The 26,612-nt window shown below is 37.5% G+C and overlaps 1 protein-coding gene across 4 annotated transcripts in view; it reads right to left on the minus strand.

Moving 5' to 3' along the window:
* Positions 1-26,612, minus strand: part of LOC150077959 (hemicentin-1-like) — a 424,550-nt gene that overhangs the window by 189,575 nt on the left and 208,363 nt on the right. For all 4 annotated transcript variants that reach the window (XM_090385460.1, XM_090385457.1, XM_090385458.1 and 1 more), the window contains exon 2: positions 608-937. In XM_090385460.1, the coding sequence (XP_090241586.1) occupies positions 608-937 (330 nt within the window). The remainder of the gene's footprint in view (positions 1-607; positions 938-26,612) is intronic.

The following is a 26,612-nucleotide window of genomic DNA, read 5'->3' on the forward strand; positions in this document are numbered from 1 at the left end:
TATACCCAAGATATTAAACAATCCTCAATCGATTATAGTTAAGTGTGTCGAACAGATCGATACCATTCGTAGAAGAAATGGTCATACATGGAAGAGAGAAAGATTTCCAGAGGAAAAGTGAACTAGTATGTAGTACGACCCTCCCCCCCAGGTTCTACAGGAACGCATCGAGCGATGTTAGTACTTTTATATGGGTGAGCCAGTCAATCGACAATAATCGGGTGATTGGTTGTCATATCAGTAATAGCAGCCACTCATGTGAAAGAATTTTCCACTTTCCCATTGGCCAATCTCTGATCGATTAAACTAGATTGTCTAATACCCTCTCTTTATCTGAGTGTAACGTCATCGGAATGAATTTCCAGAATGTGTAGATCCAAATCCTCTAACCTCATTTTTCATAAGAAAGTACGCAGAAAAATCTAGCAAAGTTTCTCATATTTCCCATTTAGCCGAGAAGCTTGACTTTTGTCGTAGGCGGTCGGAATATCTTTTACGTCATAACGGAACTTCGTGTGATAATACTACTAAGAAAGCAAAATAACGAAAGATGAAATAAGGGAGAGAGAGAGAGAGAGAGAAAGAGAAAAAAAAAAAAGAAACTCACCGTGAGTGATTAATGTCGCGTAAGACAGAGAAGGACACCTTCCATGCAAGTACGTGACGTCACACTTGTAATCGCCTTCGTCTTCCATCCTAAGCGGTGAAATACGCAGGTACGCTGACGACTCTTTGATGATGAAATCGGCTCTGTCTGGATTGGCTAACTCCTGCAGAGGTCGCTCTACGGTATCACTGTACAGGTACAATCGCTTAAATTCGCTCGACATGTTTTTCGTCCACGAAAGGAAATACACATCACCACACGACGATACGTCGACATTACAGGGAAGTTCGGCAGCCTCCCCTACAATTCCGATCACCGTGGCTTCACTCCCTGAAACAAATCAAAATATGAAAATATTAGCTTCATAAACAGAGAATTATTTCGATGCATATTTAGTAATAGTTATCGATTTATTCAAATTCAGCTTTCTGTATTTGCAATCCCCCATCTAAGAAGGGAAGACAGACACTTGATCTTATACACTGAGTGACCACTTTATTAGGTACACCTACCCAACAGCGAGTAGTTCGCAATAAGGACAGATCTCATATAGTTCAAACAGTTAAAAGGATTTAAAATAATTTTATTTTCTAAATTAAACAATATTTTTTATCTATTTTTAAATGATTCTGTTTATTGAATGCATTTTGATTGTACACATTTTTGACCATAAGCAACGCGCCCTTCCCAACCAATTGTAAGTGATCAACTTTGACCACATAAGGAATACTGACGTCACCTTTCACCAGGCGTACTATAAGCATTTGTATTGGAATTAATTAGGTAGCATACTATTATTACGTTTCCAATAAGTAAACAATGCTGCCCGCCAGTTGCTTGGCAACGACACAGAAACGTACATCTTAGGGCATTATATTCAGGGTGGTTATAATTAAACCGGGACACTTGGACAGCAGTAGATGGGAAACAGTAGGAGCAGAGATGAAATTTTGAATGAACCAATCTCCATTCAGATTGTAATCCGAATAGACATATATAACAGTTGTAATCTCAATAAACGCTGTACAGCCGAGAACAATGCCAATTTCATCATGGTGTCGATTTTTGGAACTATTTCTTCTTGTTTTATAAAGCGCCATGGTGTCACTTTTTGGAACTATTTCTTCTTGTTTTATAAAGCGCCATGGTGTCGTTTTTTGTAACTATTTCTTCTTGTTTTATACAGCGCCATGGTGTCACTTTTTGGAAGTATTTCTTCTTGTTTTATACAGCGCCATCGTGTCACTTTTTGAAACTATTTCTTCTTGCTTTGTACAGCGCCATGGTGTCACATTTTGGAACTATTTCTAATTGTTTACAATAATTTGTCTTCAGATGAAACGCAGAAAATATACAGCATTTAAAAGAATTTAAGAACTGTTAAGAACGCTAATATCTTAAGATCAGGATAATCTTCGGTTCCTTTCTTTATACCGGTATAGTCAACATCTTTAATCGCTGTATAGTCGAGAACAGCGCCAATTTTACCATAATGTTGCGTTTTGGAACTATTTCTTCTTGTTTTATACAGCCCCATGGTGGCACGTTTTGGAACTATTTCTAATTGTTTACAATAACTTGTCTACAGATGATAACGCAGAAAGGCAGCATTTAAGACAGTATTAAGAACGCTAACACCTTAAGATCAAGACAATCTTCAGTTCCTTTCTTTATCCCAGTGTAGTAAACATCTCTCTAATGCAATTCCTTGATCACAAGATGTGTTAATGAAAACCCATCTCTCAAGAGATGGCATTTTCCTTGGTACAAGGATACCCAATCTAGAAATCACCAGAATTTACTCCTGGGATTTACAGAAAGAACGCATCGTCTCTGGAGACGCGGAGTTTAGCTAGACCAGCTCACGAGTTGCATCTCACAAGCGATGAATAAAAAGAACTTCGAGTATAAAAATATTTAATTGCAAATGAGTTTCCTCTTTGAAAGCCATAGAGAAATCCCAAGGAAATATTAACATTAATTTTATTCATTATTTGCAAAGATTCAAAGTTCACCAGCCTCGAGAAAGATTAGATCAAACTTACAATAAATCAAATTTATAAAATAACAAGTCGAAACACAATCAGATGGGTTTGTTTCCCTGACTACCCACTCTTGTTTGTTTTTATTATTTAATCAAAGTTTAGTGCTTAAAATTTCTTTTTATGAGGGAGACAACAGCTCTTTTCAGATGGAAAACGTGTAAAGCTTGTTAGGTGCACAAAAGAAGTCTATTGACAACGTATTTATGAAGTCACCTATTGTAATCTTACTTGTTAGCCTTAGATTAACCCCATTATTGGAGTATACATTTTGCCTAACATGTTTTCTAAGACATCAAAAGAAAAAACGCGTACCCATGATGAGCTAAAACCTGCAGTCATTTCTTACACTGTTGCTAACACCCCAGATCCCACTTCAGCACCATGGCAACGCAAAGAGACATTATGTTCCAAAAGAGAGGATCATAAACCCGGGTACACAAACTAATATAAGCTCATGAGAAAGAAGCAATCTCTCTCGTTTTTCTTAGCTAACTTTTCTCAAACAAATTGAGCATGCGCAGTGCATTATCTCATAAAATCCTTCTCTGGAGAATACAGTTTTAGCGAAAACAGATAGAAACATTTATCACTTTTCTCTATGGACTCGGGAATACTTTTTTTCTGGCGTCATAAAACTGTGGGAGAAGTTTGATGTTCTCATAATGTGTTTATCATCTGCCTATTGAGAAGACTGGAGAACAGGTTGTTGGTTTTGGAAGAAAAGAACGCCAGTAGGAAGTGATGTAGGGTGAAATATTCTCCTCCAGAATTAAGAGAAGTTACCATACTCTAATTAGAAGAGTAATGTTATTGTGAGGCACCAATCCCACCCTATTTAAAGCGAAGACAATTATCATTTATTTCTCTGGAACCAATTGTTATGTCACCTAATTATTGATTCTTCACCATTACAATACTCCAGCTCAAACCCGCTTTTTGTAGGCTAGCTTTTAATCAAAAGCGGTAATTCCTGACTTCATACAATGCAGATTAGGCTCCGAATGATCTTTTGTTTTAAAAAGCAAAAGCAAATCAATCGTCAACGGACAAATATTTGTCCCTACTAAAGACACTGAAAATAATGTGAAGCAGATGTTGAAGTCAATTCCAAAAGAAGAGTTTCGAATAGGTTCGGGTGGTATTATCGCAAAAAAAGAGCCTCTCATTGAAACATTCTATAATGTTTCTGAGCACAAAGATTCCAGATTTTGGTCCGTTGTACAGCGCCCTGATACTGGCTGCGTTTTCTGAATCCTTGGCCTTTCTCCAAAGGCGCCGCGTCACTGGATCCCTTACAGAAATGTGATTCGTTCACTAAAGACAACACGATACCATTCTTGTCCCTAAGTAGCTCTCTCCTGCACTGCTGAAAACGCTGACGACGATGAGATGGCGTCAGAGGCAGAGGAGGCAACGAGCAGAAAGAATGCAATCCCACTTCACGCAGTCGGCTATCTCCTAACCACGTTTACCACTCGGGAGCAGACATGAATGATATTACAATATGGGAAATCTGGTGGATTGCCAGATCTGAAACTAGTCGGTTGATATGTCAATCCTGCCATCCTTATGTTCTGCTAGTACCACTAAAGCCCTGATAACGTGTCCGAGTACCTTCTTATATCCATTGCTGCCAATAGCGTTGACCATCGGGCTTCTGATGATCCGACAGCTTTCAAACTTCGTCAGCTATATATAATTCCGCGTAACATGATAATCGTTTACGTCCATATACATTACACTTATGTTGCAAATTTTTAGGTAAATCTATATTCTATCTAGGGTGGAATAAATCCATGATGAGCATATAATACGATAGTACTTTCTAGCTCAGAATGTAAGGTAAAAACTGTGTGGACTTTAAACGTGGTCTGATTATGCGATCAAAGAGTTGTTTTGCTCTATGCACAGCAAAAGGAATATCCTCATCAGGAACTAATAATTCAAAATTAATTAAAGTAAGAAGAAAGCCAAAGAAAATAAAAATAAATAAATAAACCGGCCATTATAAATACACGGGAATAAAATTTCAGATAAGAAACAAAGATGGAAAGAATGAACGATCATCAAATTATCGAAGTCCACTCGTATGATAAGTGACTGATCTTTAATATATGCGCATAAACTGTGGGCTTCTAGTTTCGCTTTTCAATGGCTTTGTTTATTACGCGCACAAGAACAGTTTGGAAAGATAAATCTCTTCTCATCTTCTGTTGAATAAGCCTAGGCTCGTTTATGTCTTCCTTAAACTTAATCTTTCTCTCCTAATGGTCCGACAAACAATGTTCTGAGAAGAAAGAGGCAGCGAGATAAAGGGTTATAAATGAAATCGGCAAAATTAGATACCCTTATGATATTTCATGAGGGGGAAAGTACGCATTGTGGCCCTAATCGGCAAAAATAAATGGCTTCGAATTTCCCCCAATTGTGACGTCACAGTCCGTTGTAATTAATCTAACTGTCGATGTCATTGTTATAAGTTAAGCGTTTGTTACAATGGGCGACGGGGTGCAAAATAGTGTAAAACTCATTGGAGGGGGATTTACAATAATTAGCTCCTCCAGTCTTTTATCAACGCGAGTCACAATTTGATGAATGTGGTTTGCTTTACTGTTGATAAGCTTTGGATTCGTTCGGTGAGTGCGTTTTAATGTACTATAGCAATAAAACCGTTCCATAACGACTTAGATATTGGAAAATATATGTTCTATGAGGGATCTGAATGGGTATTTAAATAGAGTCGAGCAGTGAATGATTTATTGCTGATGTTTCAATTATAATACCGTGCTTCTGAATATACTGCTACTCAATGTGAGTTCAGACATGAAAATTTTATATTCCAAATGTTCTTTTTTTTTAAATAGAAAAGCGATTAATAAAATATTCGTAATATCTTTTAATCTGTAAGGAAGTAAGTTTTGCTGAGCTTCATTTGACGTTTGAAAGAAAGAAAGAGTTTCAGTTTTTATCTGTAAAAACCAACGAAACTTGAAACTCGTACAAAAGTTAAGAATGATAACTTACGCACAAGAAGTTCATCTGTAAGTTCGAAATACACGCTAAGGAACGATTTTCCTAGAGGTACATAGTCGAATTATAGTTCCGATTTCGATATATAAAGTTATCGTTCCAGATTTTTTGTTACAGATTTCGAGATTATCCAGATTATCGAGTTGTAGTTCCAGATTTCAATATATCGAGTTGTAGTTCCAGATTTCGATATATCGAGTTATAGTTCCAGATTTTTAGTCCTAAATTTCGATATATCGATTTATAGTACCATATTTTTAGTCCTAGATTTCGATATATCGTGTTATAGTTCCAGATTTTTGTATAGATTCCGATATGCACCATATAGCTAATAATAATAATAATAATAATAATAATAAACAAATGACTACAACTCGATATTATTATTATTATTATTATTATTATTATTATAAAAATAATAATATCGAGTTATAGTTCCATATTTCGATATATCGCAGTTATAGTTCCAGGTTTCGATATATCGAGTTATAGGTCCAGATTTTTTGTCCTAAATTTCGATATATCGAGTTATAGTTCCAGATTTTTTGTCCTAAATTTTGATATATCGAGTTATATTTCCAGATTTTTGTATAGATTCCGATATATCGAGTTGCAGTTAGGACGAGTATCGAGTTATAGTTCCAGATTTCGATATATCGCAGTTATAGTTCCAGATTTCAATGTATCGAGTTATAGTTCCAGATTTCAATGTATCGAGTTATAGTTCCAGATTTCAATGTATCGAGTTATAGTTCCAGATTTCGATATATCGAGTTATAGTTCCAGATTTTTAGTCCTAAATTGCGATATATCGATTTACATTATCAGATTTTTAGTCCTAGATTTCGATATATCGAGTTATAGTTCCAGATTTTTGTATAGATTCCGATATATAGAGTTGTAGTTCCAGATTTCGATATATCCCAGTTATAGTTTCGGATTTCGACGTATCGAGTTTAGTTCCAGATTCCGAGATATCGAGTTCCAGATTCCGAGATATCGAGTTCCAGATTTTAATATATCGAGTTGTAGTTCCAGATTTCGATATATACAGTCGTAGTTCCAGATTTCAATATATCGAGTTATAGTTCCAGATTTTTGTCTAGATTTCGATATATCAAATTGCAGTTCCAGATTTCGATATAGCGAGTTATAGTTCCAGATTTTTGTCTAAATTATATATATCGAGTTATAGTTCATATTCACCATAATACGGAACTATACTTCGGAATGAATCACTTTATTAAGAGTCTGGGGTTAATGGAAAGAAGAGTGTTATCAAAGTGAATTCTCATCCATCAGTGACTAAATTTTAGGGGGGGGGGAACGCTTTGGATGGTAGAACGTACATATGCATAGTTGCTGATCACATGCATCTTTTCGTGGTGACTTTCTTCACTAAGTCACCTCCAGTGATGACCACTTCTAGAGAGAGAGAGATAGTGTCTGCACAGAGGCAGCATCATAAAGGTCATACTTTAGGAGCATGATGGTGACCTTTTCCTATTTCCTTGATCCATGCAGACCCTGTATCGTGACCTAACATAACATTCATGAAGATCATACACAATATTAATGCGCTGTTTCTAATAATGTATCCACTGAGTGTGTAAAGATAGTTTATATCGAAGGACTGGAAAGATGTCAATTGATACCAAATAGGTACATTTGTTAATAAGGAATCTGCAGATCTTTAGGAGGGATTGATAATTTATTACTGAGGTTATCAATACCTCATGTTGCTAACCCATTCATTTAACCCCTTTGTTTGTTAACGACACACCTTTAGCATGAAATGTGGCTTCCTGGGAGCTGAAAGTTATGGTTAATTCTTATCTAGTACATCCTTGAGCTTTGGTTTTGGGCTGGGCGTCCTGTTTTCTCAAGCGGTATGTTATTTGGTTTCTGGAACCCATTTCGATTTGACCTCTTCAGATATAAAGCTACTTTTACGTAACTAAAAATAAATAAACCAGAAATCTGCTTCAAAATCTAGTTCTCTACCACAGAATATTAGATTTTAAGATGGTCTGAAAAGCACAAGCTCGGAGTCCCATTCTCAATCATCGGAGTGAATCTCAAAATCAAACCAGTGTAATTTTGACTAAAAGAGAAGACTAACATCACCTTGCTATCTAAACTCATCTTACATTCAATCGATGTATCAAAGTCCGTTTACTCCAAAGAACCCCATAAGGCTCTTCCAGATGGACAGACTGTTCTTCAACTTGCAAACCACTTCGGAATTGACTAACCTCAGTAGCTCTCAATAGCAGTTTCTTCCCTATTGTAATAAACGAAAGGAAATAAAAGTCTAAATTCATCCCAACCAGCCAGAAATAAAATTATTGTTTATTTATTTTTAAAAGTTCCTAGGGAGTTGTTAATGGACAATATAAAATACGAAACTGCGCGTGTCTGCCAAGATTGAAGATAATAACAGGTGCCAATTTACGAAATCAGATCGATAAATCGAGTCTCTAAAAAGGAAACAAAAGAAAAAAAATCAAAAGATCTTTTTGCCTGGTTAATAAAGATACCCCGAAATTTCGCATAGACTCCCAGCAAAGGGAATTTTACGTTCAAATGCGGCCAGCCTACAACAAAGAGATTTGATTGTTCGTCCGAAGAGATGTCCAACTTGGAGCGCGCCTTTGTTTTCCCCTACACGACGTATATATGTGGCTCCAGCACTGTTCGCTTGGTCTGCCTTGAATTATTGTAGTGCACTTCCCATAGGACGATCGCTAGCGCCAGGCAATTATCAGGTAGAAGAAACGGGGCGAGCTACTGGCTCGCAAAGTGTTGAGAAAGAGAGAGAAAGACGGAGGGTGGGTGGAAGAGAATGCGGTGTGCTGCTTGTTATATGGATCCAGTTTCATTATTGAGCAAGCAGACAGAACTACTCCACTAATCCTAGGCTGCAAGAAAAGATTAAGAAGAGCGATTCCCACTTCTCCAGTCTTACGTTTTCCAGAGAAGACGAGTAATCATCATTTTTTTTTTTTTGCTCGCTTTTAAATGGAATCTTTAATGACCTTTGTAGCTTGTGGCGGTCTTTATGGTTTCTTTCGAATCACTTCCTTAAAAATGGAAAGAAACCAACCACCAATTCAAGTGACCAAAGGGTTTATCTTAATTAGAAGATAAACTTAAAACATAAATCGTCTTAATTAATAATGCTGTACTTTAAGAACCCACACTCGTGATTGATAAAAATAAAAGTGTGTTCTGTTGGAGAAACAAAATATGTGGAGAGAGGTTTAATTCCGAACTGCATCAAAGGAAATTGTAAAAAAAAAAGTTCAAAAACTCGCCACAAGGCGGCGTTCACTCAGAAATTACCCAGTCAACTGCTGCACTACACTGCATCATACAGACAGTGCACCAAGGCTTCGTGGTGGTCTTAGCATGAAAGGAATCTTCCCCCCTCCCACAACTGTAGCTGACATGCGCATTACCGCTGGCTTCTCTTCTGCTACTGTGATTTCTTCAATAATGGCTTTGGAAACCACTTTCCTCCAAGTTTAACTCGAACCTCCAGTGGCCTCTCAACCATCAAACTGTGTAGACCATTAGGAAAGAGCAGACCACTCTCGTAATACTTAAAGTTGAAAGTAATTTAGAGATTCTCTTTTGCTACTGTTTTAATCATTACTAGGCAGAATATCTACGAAATGACTAGTAGCTTCTTAATAAATTCTTGAAAATACATAAAAAAACAAACATAAAGCTCATAAAGGATGCTAAAAGTGTTGCCGCGACTTCAAATTCTGGAAATCTGTAGCGTGATCCATATACCTATTGGCGAACTCTTATCAGTTGCTTGATTAGTCCTAAAACCAGTGTGAAGGAAGGATTTTCCAGAAAACAGGAGTAAAAATGACAAACAAAGTAGTGAAAAAGTTGGTTCTGTGAGTTTAGAGTTGGACATTGAATGGATGCTGACTGGTTTGGAAGAGATTGGGAGAATTACAGCAGTCATTTCAGAAGAACAGTGCCCATGGAAGTATCTACAGAAAATGCATCAGCAGAAACAGAACATCTATGAGACAGAGGGTGGAGAGATTTTGTAAGAGATTGGTCATTAATTAACTTGACAACCCTCTTTTTAAAAGTCTTAGTAGTTGAAAGCGATTTTTGGGGAATAGCCGCAAATGTTGGAACGTTATTTCATGGTGCAGATTTTGAGGTTTGTAGAGTGGGTAGCTGTCTAGAAAAGTAACGTCGATGTGTGATGTGTTTATGATTAATTTGTGATGTGTTTATGCCAAGACACATTAGAAGTTAAATGATGTTATCTAGAAATCTAGGTTTTAAGGTGGACATTGGAGCAGTGGACTCCTTTCTGTGAGAAATGAGAACTGAGTTTCAGAAGGATTGGTGTTTGCTGTTGTCTTCGCTCCATTGGAGAATTGCCTAGAGATCGACATTAAACGAATTCATGGGGGATATTCGAGAAGTCCAGGGCAAGGTTTTAAGGCAACGGTAGAATGTTTGCTCAAGTGTAGTGAAATATTCCTTCTGATTGGAGCCTAACTGTCCGAAAAATTACTGATCTCCTTTGCGTCATGCAGGCAATTTTGATATAAAACCTTGACGTACATTGAGTGTTAACAGAAAAGTTGACTATCAAGAATTGGGCAACAGCTAAATAAGAAGACTGGAAGTGGATCCTATTTCATGAACTGCATTGGTACTGATGAGAAAACATAAATGTGCGGCTACGACCTGAAACGAAATTCCAGTCTCACCAGTGGAGGTCATCAAACTCGCCCCTTCTAAAATAAGAGCAATGGGTTCGGAGAAAAGCGAAAACAATGTTGCTAGAATTTCGACCTTCTGCTTGTCATTCAATATGAATTTTCAGACCTGAGAGAAAGAACTTAGGAGAAAACCACACCAGCTCTTTGAAAATAGTGAATAGTTTCTCCACCATGACAATGTCCTTGCAAATACCGCACTCTCCATTCTAAAATTTTCAGCTTAAAATATATTCCTGCAGTACCTCAGCCCCAGGTTCATCTGACCTTGCTCCAAATGAGTTTTTTCTTTTGCTATCTTCCCCAAACTCAAAATGAAGCTGCAAGTACGAAGATTTGGTGGCAGTTCAACCGTCTAACAGAATCTGACAGTGGAACTCGGCCCTGGTACATGCTTCTAGAAGTGGTGGAAACATCAGGACACTCTCACATCATCAGGGGACAAGCTTTGAAGGGAAAACCTTTGTAAAATAAAAAAATTCCCCTTCAAATATTTTATTTTTCCAATAAACGATTTGCTCTGCACCTTCGAAAAAGCTAACTTATCTTTAATTCTAACCATCCAGTATTCACTGCATGGCTGATTAAGTCTCTTCTCACGAACCAAATGGATTTACAAAACATCCGAACTGTCATCATCAGTTAACGTTTCGAGTATAACTGTAAACCTTCTTGAAGTACAAATATTATGTTCTGCACGACTGAGCTATCTCTTGCATTCCGGTCACTTTTATTTTGCCTTCTAGAAGAATTTCCACTAAAACAAATCTAGGTCACGGTGTGAGAGCTTTCGCACCTGACTTAGAAACTGTGATGGACAATCATTTATCGAAATCTGGACTGTGTTAGCCACCGGGCAATATACTCTATCTATCACTGAGGGATTTTAGAAATAGACTGCGTTGTTCGATACATCACTTTTGGTTGGAGGATTTTAGGGGAGATGTATTGACGCCAATTTTAAAGACGTTTTACTGGAAGCAACTACAAGTTGCTGCAGTGAGTAGAATATATATGGGAACATCGTGATAGCTGATAGGACTTCATACAAAACACAAAATAGGAATGTCTTTTTTTTTTTTGTGGTAGTCTCTGGATAATGTGTCAACTATAAATAACTTCTTCCCCTAACTTAAAGATTACGATTCCATCAAAAATTTTATCTTCCATGTACAAAAAAAAAAAAAAAAAAAAAAAGCTTATCTGTACAGGTTTATGTCGTCTAGTGGTATTTAGCTCTGAAATTTGCAGAAATTCAAAATAAAATTAACTTTATTATGTTTTGTTACTTTATTATGAATATGCTTCTTTATTATGAAGTATACAATTTTCTTGATTTTTAAAAAGTATAAAACCGATTGGAAATGTTTTCAATTTGTTTTGCAAATGCGAGCTTATTACACATCTTTCATCTTTTACTGAAAACACTAAATACTCTTGTATTCTCGAAACCAAAGGCATCATACTCTCGAAACCAAAGGCATCATACTCTCGAAACCAAAGCACAATACTCTCGACAACCAATTAAAATGATAAATATATAAGCAAATTAAAGGTGTACTTAATAACGTCATAAATAATTATCATAATTTATGTGTACTTTTAATTATTCATAAAATATCATATTAAAATTAAACGGAAGTTAATATTTAATAGACTGTTATTGATTTTTACTAAGTTTAATAAAACAATTTTAAAATATTAACTTACCACTACATTTTAAATAAATGTTGTCTATTAATCTATTAATTGGAATGTGTTCACTGGCAATTTTACTTTCATTAAAATAAAATAAAAAACATATACCGTATTTAACTAACTATAAGACGTAGCCAGGGTTTAAAAGGCGAATTTTAGGGAAAAAATATTTTATTTTTCCCAAAATTCGTTCAGTTTAAAAATATCGGTATAGTGACACATGTCATTGCCGATGTTATGGTCTGAACTTTTCGTTTTCTTCAAATAGTTCATCGTTTTCAGTGCCATCAAGAGCGTTGCTAATTCAGTATTTCTTAAAGAGTTAAAGTTTCTAGAAGTAAGATTTTATAGAGCTTCTACTTGGCAATAACAGATAAGCTCTAGTGAGCCATATAAAAGCGAAGGGCTGCATCGGGTATGCTAAACAATAACATAGTCTGATCTGCAAAAAAGTGCGTCTTATGGTCTAAAAAATACGGTATATTCTGAAAATATTTAAGAAATATTACTATTATTAATAATGAAAGCGGAAATGTAGCTGCCTTGAGTTGATGAGCATCATAAGTACAGGCATGATGCATACTACATAAAAAAAAACAAAAACAAAACAGAAATCTAAGAAAAGCCAAATACATGAGAACTGTCGAAAAGTGGGGGAATGGTTGTGGAATTCAACATCAAGCGTTCTCATTCACTCCAATTGCTGCTCTACTACGTTAACCTGGAGAAACATTGGAGTTTTGGAGCACCTTAATGGGGGCCACATGGTTTTCTTTGAACGCAAAAGGAATGCCGTACTTAACACTTGACAGCAGTTTGCGAGGGGAGCGAACAAAGACGGCATTAGAACACCCGAGCGTACGTAACAAACTAATGGAGCTTCGTTAGACTCATTTTAATCGCAGATAATGAACTAGCAAAAGCGGCAATACTACGACCTGGGACCGAATGAAAGGGGCCCATTAAAAGTCAGCCGATTACATCAAAGGAAAGTCGTACAAGCGATCGGAGTCATCAATAAACTTGCGGAGTGCAGAAATAATTTACTTTTGTGAGAACCGGTGTGGAATAAATTATCAACCTCATTTTTCTTCAGTTCTCAGCTTTGATAAAGGCCATCGCATAATGACATTGCCACCGAAATAACTCGAAGGATTTCTTCGTGTTAAGAGGGCCCCGCATTACGGCAAAATGCTCGTCGACATATTTCGTCTTAGTTTTAACGGTACGTGGCTCTCCAGAATATCGAAGACTCATTCTTTCATACGCTAACTTCTCTGGAGTTTTTCTTGGTTACTAAATGCGAGGGTCATTCACTTCTCTTCAATACGACACGCATCAAAGTAACACACTTCAACCATTTTGCTATTATTTACACTTTTCTCAAGAACACGTTTCCAACATTTATTTTCACTTCGAATTTTGTTCCGAAGTTCAAACTGTCCGATTTTATTAAATACCCGAATGATGAAATAATTTTGGGTGTGTTATGATTTGAAAGATAAATTAAAGATAATAAAATGAATTTGTTAAAATATATAAAATACAAGTTTAAATATAATTAATTATTTAAATATAAATAGGATGTTTTTTTTTCATATATTTGTCATTCCAGTGAGTAGTTTTTTAATGAAAATCTTTATTAATTTTGATTATTGATTTTAATTCATTTGGTTGACAATTTTGATTTTAGGTTTGGTTAGCGATTTTGATTTTTAGTTTTGGTTTAAGATGTTGATTTTTGGTTTTTGTTGAAGATTTTGACTATAGGTTTTGGTTGACGACTGATTTTAGGACGTAACGTTTTGGTTGACGATTTTGATTTACGTTTTGGTTGACGACTGACTTCATAATTTTAGGTTTCGGTTGCCGATTTTTACTTTTGGTTTTGGTTGAAGATTTTGGCCTTTGGTTTTGGTTGAAGATTTTGACTTTTAGGTTTGGGTTGACAAATGATTTCAGGATTTTAGGTTTTGGTTGGCGATTTTGATTTTTAGTTTAAGATGTTTATTTTTGGTTTTGGTTGACGACTGATTTCAGGATTTTGGGTTTTGGTTGACAACTGATTTCAGGATTTTGTTTGACGATTTTGACTTTACGTTTTGGTTGACTTCAGGATTTTAAGTTTTGGTTCACGACTGACTTCAGGATTTTAGGTTTTGGTTTACGACTGATTTCATAATTTTAGGTTTCGGTTGACAATTTTGAATTTTGGTTGCCGATTTTGACTTTTGGTTTTGGTTGACGATTTTGACCTTTAGGTTTGGGTTGACAAATGATTTCAGGATTTTAGGTTTTGGTTGGCGATTTTGATTTTTAGTTTAAGATGTTTATTTTTGGTTTTGGTTGACGACTGATTTCAGGATTTTGGGTTTTGGTTGACAACTGATTTCAGGATTTTGTTTGACGATTTTGACTTTACGTTTTGGTTGACGACTAATTTCAGGATTTTAAGTTTTGGTTCACGACTGACTTCAGGATTTTAGGTTTTGGTTTACGACTGATTTCATAATTTTAGGTTTCGGTTGACAATTTTGAATTTTGGTTGCCGATTTTGACTTTTGGTTTTGGTTGACGATTTTGACCTTTAGGTTTGGGTTGACAAATGATTTCAGGATTTTAGGGTTTTGTTGATGACTGTTTTCAGGACTAGGTTTTGGTTGAAAACTGATTCAGGATTGTAGGTTTTGGTTGACAATTTTGATTTTTGCCCTTTGTCGATGACTGATTTCATGATTTTCGGCTTTGGTTGAAGACTGATTTCAGGATTTTAGGTTTAGGTTGAGGCTTTTGATTTTTCGTTTTACATTTTGGGTGACCATTTTGACATTACCTTTTGGTTGACGAATGATTTCAGGATTTTTTTTTTTTGGTTGATGATTTTGATTATTGTTAATAATTTTGATTTGGGCGATGTTAATGGTTTTAATAAGGTGAATGGGAAAGGGACTCAGCTGAATATTGTAATAGGTTTTTGAAGGAAATCAACTAGCGCCCACTTTCGATGCTTTATTTTCGCAGTTGTGTTTTCATGAGAAGTGAATACTTTAATTAAATAAATTAATGACAAGATCAGTAACTTGTGTTGGTTGCGTGTACTCTGCTAAAATTTTGATTCATTATCATTAATATATATTAATATAACATAATTTGATATTTGAAAAGTAAAACATAAGTTATTGGGGGTCTAAGGCCATGTTATTCAATGTATATTGTCTGTAAATGGAGTGTGTACTGAGGTCGATTTCCCGGTTGATAGACGAAACACCCGAGTTTCCGGGAGAAAAAACCATGCTACCCTCGCCCCAGACTGACTAACTCAGCCATGTTGTGAAAAAGGCCCATAAGAATGCCTCACGTCATCGAGGGAATTCGAACTCAGGTGTTTTCCACCCAATGTGAGGAGGACGGCGATCCTACCAACTGTGCTACCACGAGGGCAAAATATAAGTTTAAACATAAATAAAATTGATTATTTAAATGCAAACAAGACTGCTTATACATAATTGTCGTTTAGAACATTTTCGGAGAAATCCATTAATAATTTTGACCCCACATTTTGATGGTTTTGATTCTTTGATCTTGAGTTTCGCCTCAGTTTGAATTATCGCAAATAACGTGTGTTATTTGTTATGAATTCAATATAATGAAATTAATAATTAAAATAAGTAAAACGTAAATTTAAATATAAAAAAAATTAATTATTTAAATACAAATAAGATCTTTTAATATCTAATTGTTGTGTTAATAAATATTTTGGCGAAATTTTATTAATTTTGATCTTGAATGATGGTCGATTTTGATTTTAGGCTATTATTATTAAATAAATTTATTGTTTCCCTTACTAGTGAAATAGCTTTCACCAGAGGATGCCCATAAATTGCCGATGTTGTTGCACCACTTCTTACAGAGCAACAAGTGATGCAATAAACATATTACATAAAATAATATATAATAAAATAAATGATAAAATCAGTAATAAAGTGTGTTATATACTTCTGCTCTATTAAGATTAAGGTGAAAATATGAATTAAGAAATTTGACGCATTAAAAGAAGTAGGACATAAAAGTTTAAATACAAATACAATAAATTAATTAAATATAAATAAGATTTTAATAATGTGTATAACTGTGATCTCAAAAAACAGTTTGTGGTGCAATCTTATTAATCTTGGGTTTTTCGTTAATGGTTTCAACTGATGATACAGCGTTTTGTTGTGCCCTCGTGGGTGACACAGTTGGTAGGTTCACCGTCGTCCCCACTTCGGTTGAACAAGACCTGAGTTGGAGTCCCGACGATGAAGTGAGGAATTTTACGGGCCTTTTCACAACGTGACTGAGTTAGTCGGTCTCAAATGAAGGTAGCATGGTTTTTTACTCCCGAAAACTCGGGTGTTTTGTACATTGATTACTTTTATAGGTTGGTTGTAGTAAAGTTTTAGGACCATCAGCGACTAAGGCCATATTGCTCCATGTATATTGTTTGTAAATTGTGTGTGTTCTGAGGTGGATTTTATGTTTGCTGGATGAAAAACCCCAGTTTCTGGGAGGAAAAACCATACTACTCTCTCGTAAGACCGACTACCTCACCTACATTGTGAAAAATACCCATAAACCTTCCTCTCATCATTGACTGGATTCGAACTGAGGTCTTTTCCACAAGGAAAATCCTACTAACTGTGCTACTCACAGGAGCAATTATTTTTATATCGGCTGATGTTAACTGTTTAATAAAGAGTATGGGAGAGACCGTATTGAGCTGTATTACGTAATGAGAGGGAAAAAGATAACACGAGGAGCAAGAAAATCAAGAATATAAAAGGAGAAATTAAGGAAAGTAAAAGAACAAAGAATGCAAGGAAATTGAAAAGACCATTCACTGCTGAAACAGAAGCCACGCTAGAAAGGAAAAAAAAAAGGTTAAAAACGACTTCGGCAAAGATAGTTGCGAACTTAATTGAAGGGAGGCGTCTTCTACTTTTCCTTTTGAAGAAAATTATTAAGCAACAGTCTGAACAGTAGTTGGAAGCAGTCTTCAGAGAGCAGAAAAGCATTTAAGGCCAAGTTTAGTTCATTAGCCAACGTCCGTCTGTGCATGTAATTTAAACTATGGCAATAACAACAGACGGAGCCACCGGGTAACTACTCGAAATACGTTCTTAGGTTGCAAACTGGTGGAGAGAATCAAAGGGATGATTATAAAGGACGCGATATTAACCTAACTTTGAAATACCGTCACGAGTTCCCATCTTGTGGAAGAGAGTTGGCAAGCGCTTCGTACAAACACCCATCGCTCGTTTCGCTCTATTAGTATGTAAACCGTCTGCCTGATTCTCATGTCGGCCCACGACCAGGGTTGTAATTAGTACGCAGTGGGTTACGTGTGCACTGCGAATACGAGTGTACGTTAGTGAGGATGTTGTTGTCAGGAAAATAAGAAAAAAAAATCAAAGATGCAACGGGATATGATGGATGAACTGAAACTTAACGTCTGCTCTGATCCTTTGAAACTAAACATAGATCGAGGAGTTAGTAAGAAGCTATCGTAATAGCTACACCCAGTACAAAACGGTTTATAAAACTACCCAATCGTTGACCAACATTCTACAGCTTCGTCTAATCCTCCATTAAGTATTATTAATGACCCAATGTCAAGGTTCAGACTAGAAATTGTCACATGGTATTAGAAATGTTTGAGACAGCAACTTCTAGCTACACAATGCAAAAGACCTATCGCCAAACATCATGGACAGGCTACTTGATCTCTACGAATACGAATGAAAAAAGGGACAAGACTCCTGCCCCTTAAAGAAGAGTGGTTTAGCTACCTATACAGCCAAACAAAATGACATACGCTTGTTGCAGGTTAGGATACCAAAAAATTACGAATTGGGATTTTTATCTTTCAAGATAGTGTCCTTTTGCATTAATGCAATATAGTCAGCGTTGCTGAAAGTCATTAGAGCATCTCTGGAAAATAATTTCTGGAATACTCGTGAGGAGTCTATTATAGACATTTTAATCCCTTGAATGACCAGGACCAATGACTTCGGTATTTAAAAAAACGTCTGGATATACGCCTTTCATGAGGCGGAGGAACTGCTTTTGATTTCCTGGTATCCACGATATAGTCGAACTTTCTTTTAGTTGGTTGTTGTTGGATTTTTCAGGGGCAATGGCAACCAAGGCCATTTTGCTCCATGTATTTTGTCTGTAAACTGTGTGTGTGTTCTGAGGTAGATTTCTGTTTGCAGGATGAAAAACAATGTTATCCTCGCCCGAGACCGACCAACTCAACCACGTTTGTGTAAAAGGCCCATAAAAATTCCTCCAATCAACGGGATTTGAACTCAGGTCTTTTCCACCCAATGAGGGGAGGAGGGCGTTTTTACCAACTTTACTACCGACGAGGGCCTTTTTTTCTGGTCCCATCAGCATTTTCACGTCCTCGCATGGAAGATAGATAAGGTAAGATAGCACACACAGGTTAAAATCACTTCCAACTCCACATTATGGAGTAAAGGTCTGGCTTCGAATCGCATCAATAACGGGAATTTTTATCGTCCTTTGAGTTAGTCGGTCTCAGGAGAGGACAGCAAGGTTTTTCTCCAGGAATCCCATGTTTTTTCGTCTAGCAGTTGTTGTTTTGGGTTTTAGGAGCATCGGCGACTAAGGCCATGTTGCTCCGTGTATACTGTCTTTAAATTGCGTGTGTTCTACAGGTAATTATCTGTTTGCTGGATGAAATACCCGAGTTTTCTGGATCAAAAACCATGCTGCCCTCGCTTGAGACCGATTAACTCAGGCGAGTTAGTCGGTCTCAGGCGATCTCAACGTTGTGAGAAAGACCCATAGCTTGATACAGTAAAGTGCTTTCGCTGCAAACCAGTTCCTTTAGACAGGTCTGGGTCCGAATCCTTTGATCTGGATCAAGCGATGCAAACCCGAAATCGGTGATGCGTATCCCACCTTCCAGAAAGAGTAATGAATTAGTGAAGGAGTAAAAATTTGTAGTTTATTTCCCTATTAATGAATAGAAGATTTTCTCTGTTTCCACTTAAGAAAGCAGCCCTTTGGAGACAAAGTTTGTAAACACGCACTTGAATATCTAAATAAATTAATCTCCACCAATGTATTTTGCGCATTTTATGATATCCACATTTACATGTTTTCTATAATCCTTTCAAAGTCTAGCGAAGGCATAAAAATATACAGTGCGGATAAATGGTCTTTGCTAAAAACAAGGAGATATCTTCTCGCTTCCAGCTCCTAAAGGGCATCGCTGTTTACTTTTGAACAGAATTAATGGATCCATCTAAAACTTCCGAAAATCTAAGAAAATGCAATTTGAAAATATTACTTTCGATGGGCGGATTCAGCCACAAACTTTGTGTGGCGCATGCTGATAATGAAGTTTCGCCTTTCGCACTGTTCTTGGGTTCAACCGCTATATAAACCCATTAACGCCGTTTAGGTATGGCAGCGCAGCAGTGCAGGGTAGCGACATTTACAGGAGAATGCAGCTAATCCTCGTCTCTAGTACACGGGCAGATTAGTTATCTAGAATGGCCACGGGTTCAGCAGGATGCACTGTTTTAATGGACTTCAAAGAACAACTGCGAATTTAAGTGAGTTTTATTATGAGGTGTTTTAGCGAAGAAACAGGCAACAAATTCGTTCTGAATCAGTATCTTTACATCGCGCCAAACATCCTAAAAAGATAGATGCCGCCATGAAACTGAGACGAAATTCCATCCTTCTCGAGAATTTAATTAAGCTACAGTAACGTCCACTTAGAGCTGCGCACTTCGGCAGAGTGAAACGCAGCAGTCCTGGGTGTGTGGAAGGAACTTAAACCACGCTGTAAATGAAGAACTATGTTAACAACCCTCCTTTTATTTCTTGTCTCTCTCTGGCTTGTCATGAGGGGGGAGTCTCTACACGGCCGATGGTGAGAAGATGCGAAGTGGAAAGCCTTGTTCCTCGAGTAGGCTAGTGGCGAAACGAAGAAACTTCTTAAATTCTCTGAGAAGTAAACAATCGGATAAATAAAGAACGTCAACAAACTGAAATTTTCAAAAGTACAGCGAACGACCTCAAGTTCATGTTCAGAAATCAATGATCCGCCTGAAATGAAGAAAACATTGTGAATACTGTTCTAGCATTTAACCCATAACCACATTTTCTCTCTCTCTCTGATTTTTCTTTAATTCTTATTCTCTCTCAGTCTTCTTCACTTTCTCTTTCAATCTGCTTCACTCTCTAACTTTCGTTCTCATCTTACCTTTCACTCTTTCTTTCCTAGTTTCGGCACAGAGAGGGTCCCCCCCCCCCAGTCTTTTTATACCCCTGATGGTTCTAATTACAGAAAATAGGAAAAACGTACTCTGGCGTATCGATGATGGTGCAATCCAAACTCCAAATAAGCCATCCAACAACCGTAACGGTATTTCTCTGACTATCAATTACCTGAACTAGCAAACTAACTTGCCACATTCGGACACACGTTCATCTAACGAAGTCAACTCCTATTTCCTTAAATCATCGACCTAATCTTATCTTAGCACTTCGAAAATGCCAATGCTGTCAGTTTTTTCTGAAAATATCTGCCACTGGATTCATAGCACAAGATGCGCCACCTGAAATGAACTATCCGCAATACCTTCACATTCGTGACCTATTATTCTAGTTAAATCCCAGATTCATCTCATGATTCTCAATGCCACCGAAATCTGAGCATCAGCTCCCCCTTCCGCCTAAAAGATCGAATCCTAATACTACTGTTACTCCAACAGCTAACCTGAAAGCACAGACTAGTTAGCATTGTTGTTTTGGGTTTTAGGAGCATCGGCGACTAACTTATTCTATAATTAACTCCAATACTAATCAAAGCGATTCGAACCCATGACTTTTCCACACGTTGTGGGAAGGACGATCCACTGTGGTGATTGTCCACTTTTTCTTTAAATGACGACATTCAGTGGCATAGCGAGGGGTAACAGACTTGGGGACAAGGGCGAACTTCTGCAAATCCCTCTATTATCCTTCCTTTATTTTCCAAATAGAAATTTTATAACAAAAGGTAATTTTTCATCCCCATACAGTTAAGCACAAGTCCTTGCAATGATATTTTATGGAAGACTTGGAATCACTTCGCAGCCATTCCTCCTTCAATGCTGTTGCTTTCGCAGAAGCTAATCTAGGTTGTAATGAACTTGCTCCAGTGTTTCAGCTCATCCTTAAAGCTTTGGATTTTTCTTAAGAAACTGGACAGAGAGGTCAATTCTGAAACCTCATATTCCACTCAAACCAGGCTTCACGAGAAGTATTATCCTGCTGAAACATAACCTAAAAGATTCCACTTACAATGTGCTGGTGTTAGTTGTAGGAAGGCACATGGTGTATTCACCATCTGCCTTCCTAGCTGCCTGTTTACTCCTACTAGACAACTTTTAATTCCATGCCTCCCCCTACATGTAAGTAACTCTTGAAATTCTGTCCCCCAGTTGCAAACCTTTACATTTAGGAACATTAAACTTCAGCTGCCATTTTTCAGACCATTTGTACAACTAATTCCAAGTCATTCTGAAGCAAAATAACCTTAACGACTAGTTCTAGTCGTTAACCACCCTTCCAACCTTTAAATCAACCATCAACTTTGACAATTTCGTTTGCACTCCCTGATCAATGTAATTAATACACGAAACAGAAGCTGTCTGAGCGCTGATCCTTGAGGGCCTCCACTTCCTACACTGGTGTGCAAAACTTAAGCACCAACAATATTTCTAAAGGTTACAACCACAAATTCAAACGAAACAGCCTGTGGAGATTTGCATAACTGAGGCCGTTCAGTAGAAAACTGGTTGCATGCAAATTCAAAAATTTGAATCGTGATGAGAGGGCTCACATAAGCAGATAAAATCAACAGTTCAGCAGTTATGTGCAAATTACCGAATGGTGAGCACGATTGTTACAGACGTTCGATTGGTTTCATACAGTGCTACAGACAACGAAATGGCCAGTAGACAACATTTGGATGACTTTACCCGGGGTCCAATAATTGGGCAGCTCGACGAAGGTCGAAGTGCGAGTAGTGTGACTTAAGAGTTCGGTACCGCCCATAGCATCGTCTCTCGTGCGTGGTAGGCCTTCAGAACGACAGCTATACAAAGGACCAGTCCTGTTGTGGTCGTCCACGAAAACCAACGCCCAATGATGACCGCTATATACTCCTACAGGCCAAGAGGGACCGATAGCAGACAGCGGGTTCCATTGCAAACCAATTGCACAGGACGCAGGATATCGCAGTTTACTGTGGCCAGGTGACTCCACAAAGGTGGACTGTTTGCCCGACGGCCAGTACGCTGTGTCCCCTTAACACCTGCCCATCGGAGACACCGTTTATAGTGGTGCATCGAACACAAGGGCTGGACAGCAGCGCAATGGGGTAAGGTACTCTTTACTGATGAGAGTAGATTCACTCTCAGCAGTGATTCTGGGCGTCAATCAATCTGGCGAGAAGTTGGCACACGGTATCACTCCGCAAACATCAGTGAAAGGGATCGATATGGCGGTCGGGTGTTCTCGTCTGGGGTGGCGTTATCTTGGATGGACGTACACATCAGATACTGGAAGGCGGTACTGTAACCGGTGCATGCTACTGTACTGAGGTAATCCTTCCCCATGTGCGTCTATTCCCAGCTGCCTTGGCCCCGAGTTCGTGTTTGTGGATGATAACGCCACATACCATCGCACTGTTGCTGCTGATATGCTTTTGGAAAGTGAAGACATTGTTCGTATGGATTGGCCTGGCCGTTCCACCGATCTAAATCCCATCGAACACATATGGGACGCTCTGTGGAGACGCCTAGCGGCACGTTCACACTCACCAGAAAATGTTCACCAGCTGAAGATGGCGCTGACAGAGAATGGACGATGTTACCGGAAGAACTTAACAACATTGTTGTAAGTATGGAGAGGCGGTGCAAAGCCTGCATCGACATTAGGGATGGCCATATCTCCTACTGATGATCACCTCTTCCCTTTGTTCCATCTTTGGCAGTGATGCATCTGTATCATGGCAGCCGGTGCTATGTTGCCATTTTTGAATAAAGTCCCTCTGTACTGTTTTGTTTCCGTTGTTGTTTCCTTAATCATTTCTGTACCTCACGAGGTTCCTTCGGTATGCTTTTTCCATATCCAGGCCACTCCTATGAGAAACTACAGGTTAAAACCTGACTGGTCCTTAAGTTTTGCACATTAGTGTACATATAATTAAAACCTAATATAATTTAAGATATATTAAGTTTTAATTATACAAAAACAACGAAGTAAGCAATCAAAGGATTTTTAATATTTATCTGCAGACTTTCATCATCTCTGGAAAAATACCGTAGGGTAATGATCAAAGTGGAATAAATCCTAAAGAGTAAACACCCGCAGCATGTCTTCCTTTTTTTACCATCTTATTAAAACTTCATTTATACCCGAGTTCATTGACTAAGGTAACCATTAGAAGCAAAGATTAATTAGTGAAAAACTATCCATAACACTTTTTATAAGAGTGGCAAGAAAGATCGGAGTTTATGAATAACCTCTCTGTATTTAGCTTCCCAAATATACTTAAACAGAATCTTGGTGAGTTATTTATTACTAAATGAATTTTTCGAGAGAAAGATAAATAAATAATGTTGGCACGCGCGCTTCCGAAAGATGCTCTTGTGAATCAGATGCTGCACTAGAATTTATGGCATCAATTTCAGAGCAGTGGAGCCAAAGCGTACCCTCCTACGCCAGTGAGATTGAACTGGAGCTAAATGTTCAAAACAGTAACATATTTTTAATTAGTTATGAAATTACCTGATAATGAGATTACTAGTGCTTCGGGTAAATTAGCTTCATATGGCCTGTATGATTATTAATAAATGATGAGATCTGGCTATGAAATAAACGGCGGGCCATAACCAAGAAGAGGTAATAAAGAGACATAGAAAATTACAATTCTAATATCCCTTTGTTTAATAAATATGCATTACTAATAAATGTAAACATTCCTTACCGTCTTAACATAGTAAAGGAGGGGGGAGGGATGTTTTATGATAATGAATTCTTTATGGTCTTTGCAAATCTTACGACCCTGTTGAAAACTTCAAGAATATTTATTCTCGAAGTAAATTAAACTCCCTTCGAAAATCTTTCGAGATGGATGGCTTTTAATAAAGGTGAGAATGGTGTTTTATACAGTGCCTTGGCAAAATAAATGAACACCCCTAAAGAGTTTCGTATACTTTTGGCAAGGTTCTATAGAAAAGGTTGGGGGGAATAGGCTACAGATGTGAAATCTATCTGAATCGGATTATCTAAAAGGACTAATAAATGTTCTTCCATGCTCACTCAGAAAAAAAGCTCTTGAGGGAGACAAGCACCCTCTCGCGGACGCAACTGGGCGCTTCTACCCTCAATCGAACTAAGCTGCATAAATTCAAGCTTTGGATTTATGTTGTTGAAATATTTGGCCCGGCTTACTGCTGTAGACTCGTGAAAAAAGATTCCTGACATCTGTGAGCTCTGATATTCGAAGTGACTTGAGACCCACCTTTCGTGTCTCACCATTCGAAATGTCTTGGGACCCTTATATTGTGTCACACACTATTGTTCTTATCACGTGAAACCATGATATGTTTTGAACAAAAATAAATAATTCTATCATCTACAAGATATCAATTTAATGGCTCTGTTGATGGTTAAATCCCACAGAGCCATCAGGAAAATGTTTATCGTATCCGAAATAAAATTCCTCGCGTATCTCTCTACAATCCAACCTTTCTATGACTAATTAACGTCAGATTTTCAAAGGGGACCAACAAACAGTGCAATCGATGGATGTTTTCATTTCATCAGGATGATAGACCGGGGGTGGTTAAAGGTCACATCTACGCAAACATCCTCGATATACCTATTACAGCTTTCATATAAACCTGGAATGTTATTGATTTTATGCTCGAATAAATTTGAGGAATTTTCGATCTATATTCCATTTCTCGTAGACCAATTCGTGAAAACTTTAATTTCGAGAGAAAATAAATTGCTCGTCTTTAAAAGAGAAAGAGAGATTGCGATAGTTTGTTTATATCCATATGGTGTAAATACCTGACAAAATGACGAGTAGGAATTTGTACTATATTAAATAAAACAGAAGTCTAATTATAAGTTTAGTTTACAGCCGAAATTCTAATCCTTTCCTGTTAAAAATAAGTAGTTTTTGAAAAACAATTTTTTTTCTGCAATTTCTCTTTATCGAAGTTATGTAATAAAGTTTAAAAGTTATTATCTTCAAATTTCTCAACCGATATTTAAACGATTCATTAAGTTAAAATGCACTAACCTTTCAAAAGCATCGTGATAACCTTTGAATGTAGTGAATCTTCAAAATACGGGCAACCCAAAATAAAAGCGCTCATTTCTTTTATATTAATACCCCGTGTTTAATTTTTACAAAACCACATAGATTAATATTAGTAATGGCCATATGGTGCAAGGAAGCCTAAGGCTTATGCTGCACCAGCGAAAAAATAATAATAATATAAAAAATCAAATAAAATAAATAATTCATAAATAATAAAAGAAAAGGAAATACGAAACTATGAATTTCGCTCTTCCCGTAGTTAACTATCCAGCTGACCTTTGAATTTCCCCAAACTGTCAGCCTCAACCACCCATGTCGGTAACTTATTCCAGTAATTTATAACTCGCTGGCTAGAATAAAACTTCCTGCAATCCAGTCAAAATATCTCCCCTTAACTTTAAATTATGGCCCCTAGTTCATTTTACTATTGTCTCTCAGAGCCTTAAACACCTCAATCAAATCTCCTCTAAGGTGTCTAGTTTCCAATCTCTGCAACCCACATATTTGAAGTCTTTCCTCATACGAACGCCCTTTTGCCGAACTCACCAGGCGAGTGACCCGTCTTTGGACCCTTTCAAAAAGTTCGGTGTCTTTTTTAGGTGCGATCTTCGCACTAGAACACAGTATTCCAAGTGTGGTCTAACAATATCTTATACACTGAGTGATCACTGAATTATGACCACCCTTATGAAAGGTTAATGCGGCCCGTTGACCAAGTGAGGTACGAGGGTGCGCAGTTAGCCGAGCTACGTAGCATAGATAAGGTGCCAGTGGTTCAGTAGGCAGTAAAATTCCGAGCGTGATGGGTAAAAGGAAGGATTTATCGGACTTTGATAAAGGACAGATTGTGGGTGCGAGACGAGCTTGTGCCTCGATTTCCCGAACGGCTGAACTGGTGGGGTGTTCAAGAGCCGCCATAGTTAAAGTGTACTAAGACTGGCTTCAAAATGGTCAAACAACGACCCGACGGCAAAGCGGCAAAGGTCAGTGAAAGGTTGATGTTAGAGGTGAGCGCCGGGTCCGACGACTCATACAGGCGAATAGGCGCAGCACTGTTCAAGAGT

This window comes from Mastigoproctus giganteus, chromosome 11 (assembly GCF_048544385.1).
Source record: "Mastigoproctus giganteus isolate SK-2022 chromosome 11, ASM4854438v1, whole genome shotgun sequence".
NCBI classification, from domain to species: domain Eukaryota; kingdom Metazoa; phylum Arthropoda; class Arachnida; order Uropygi; family Thelyphonidae; genus Mastigoproctus; species Mastigoproctus giganteus.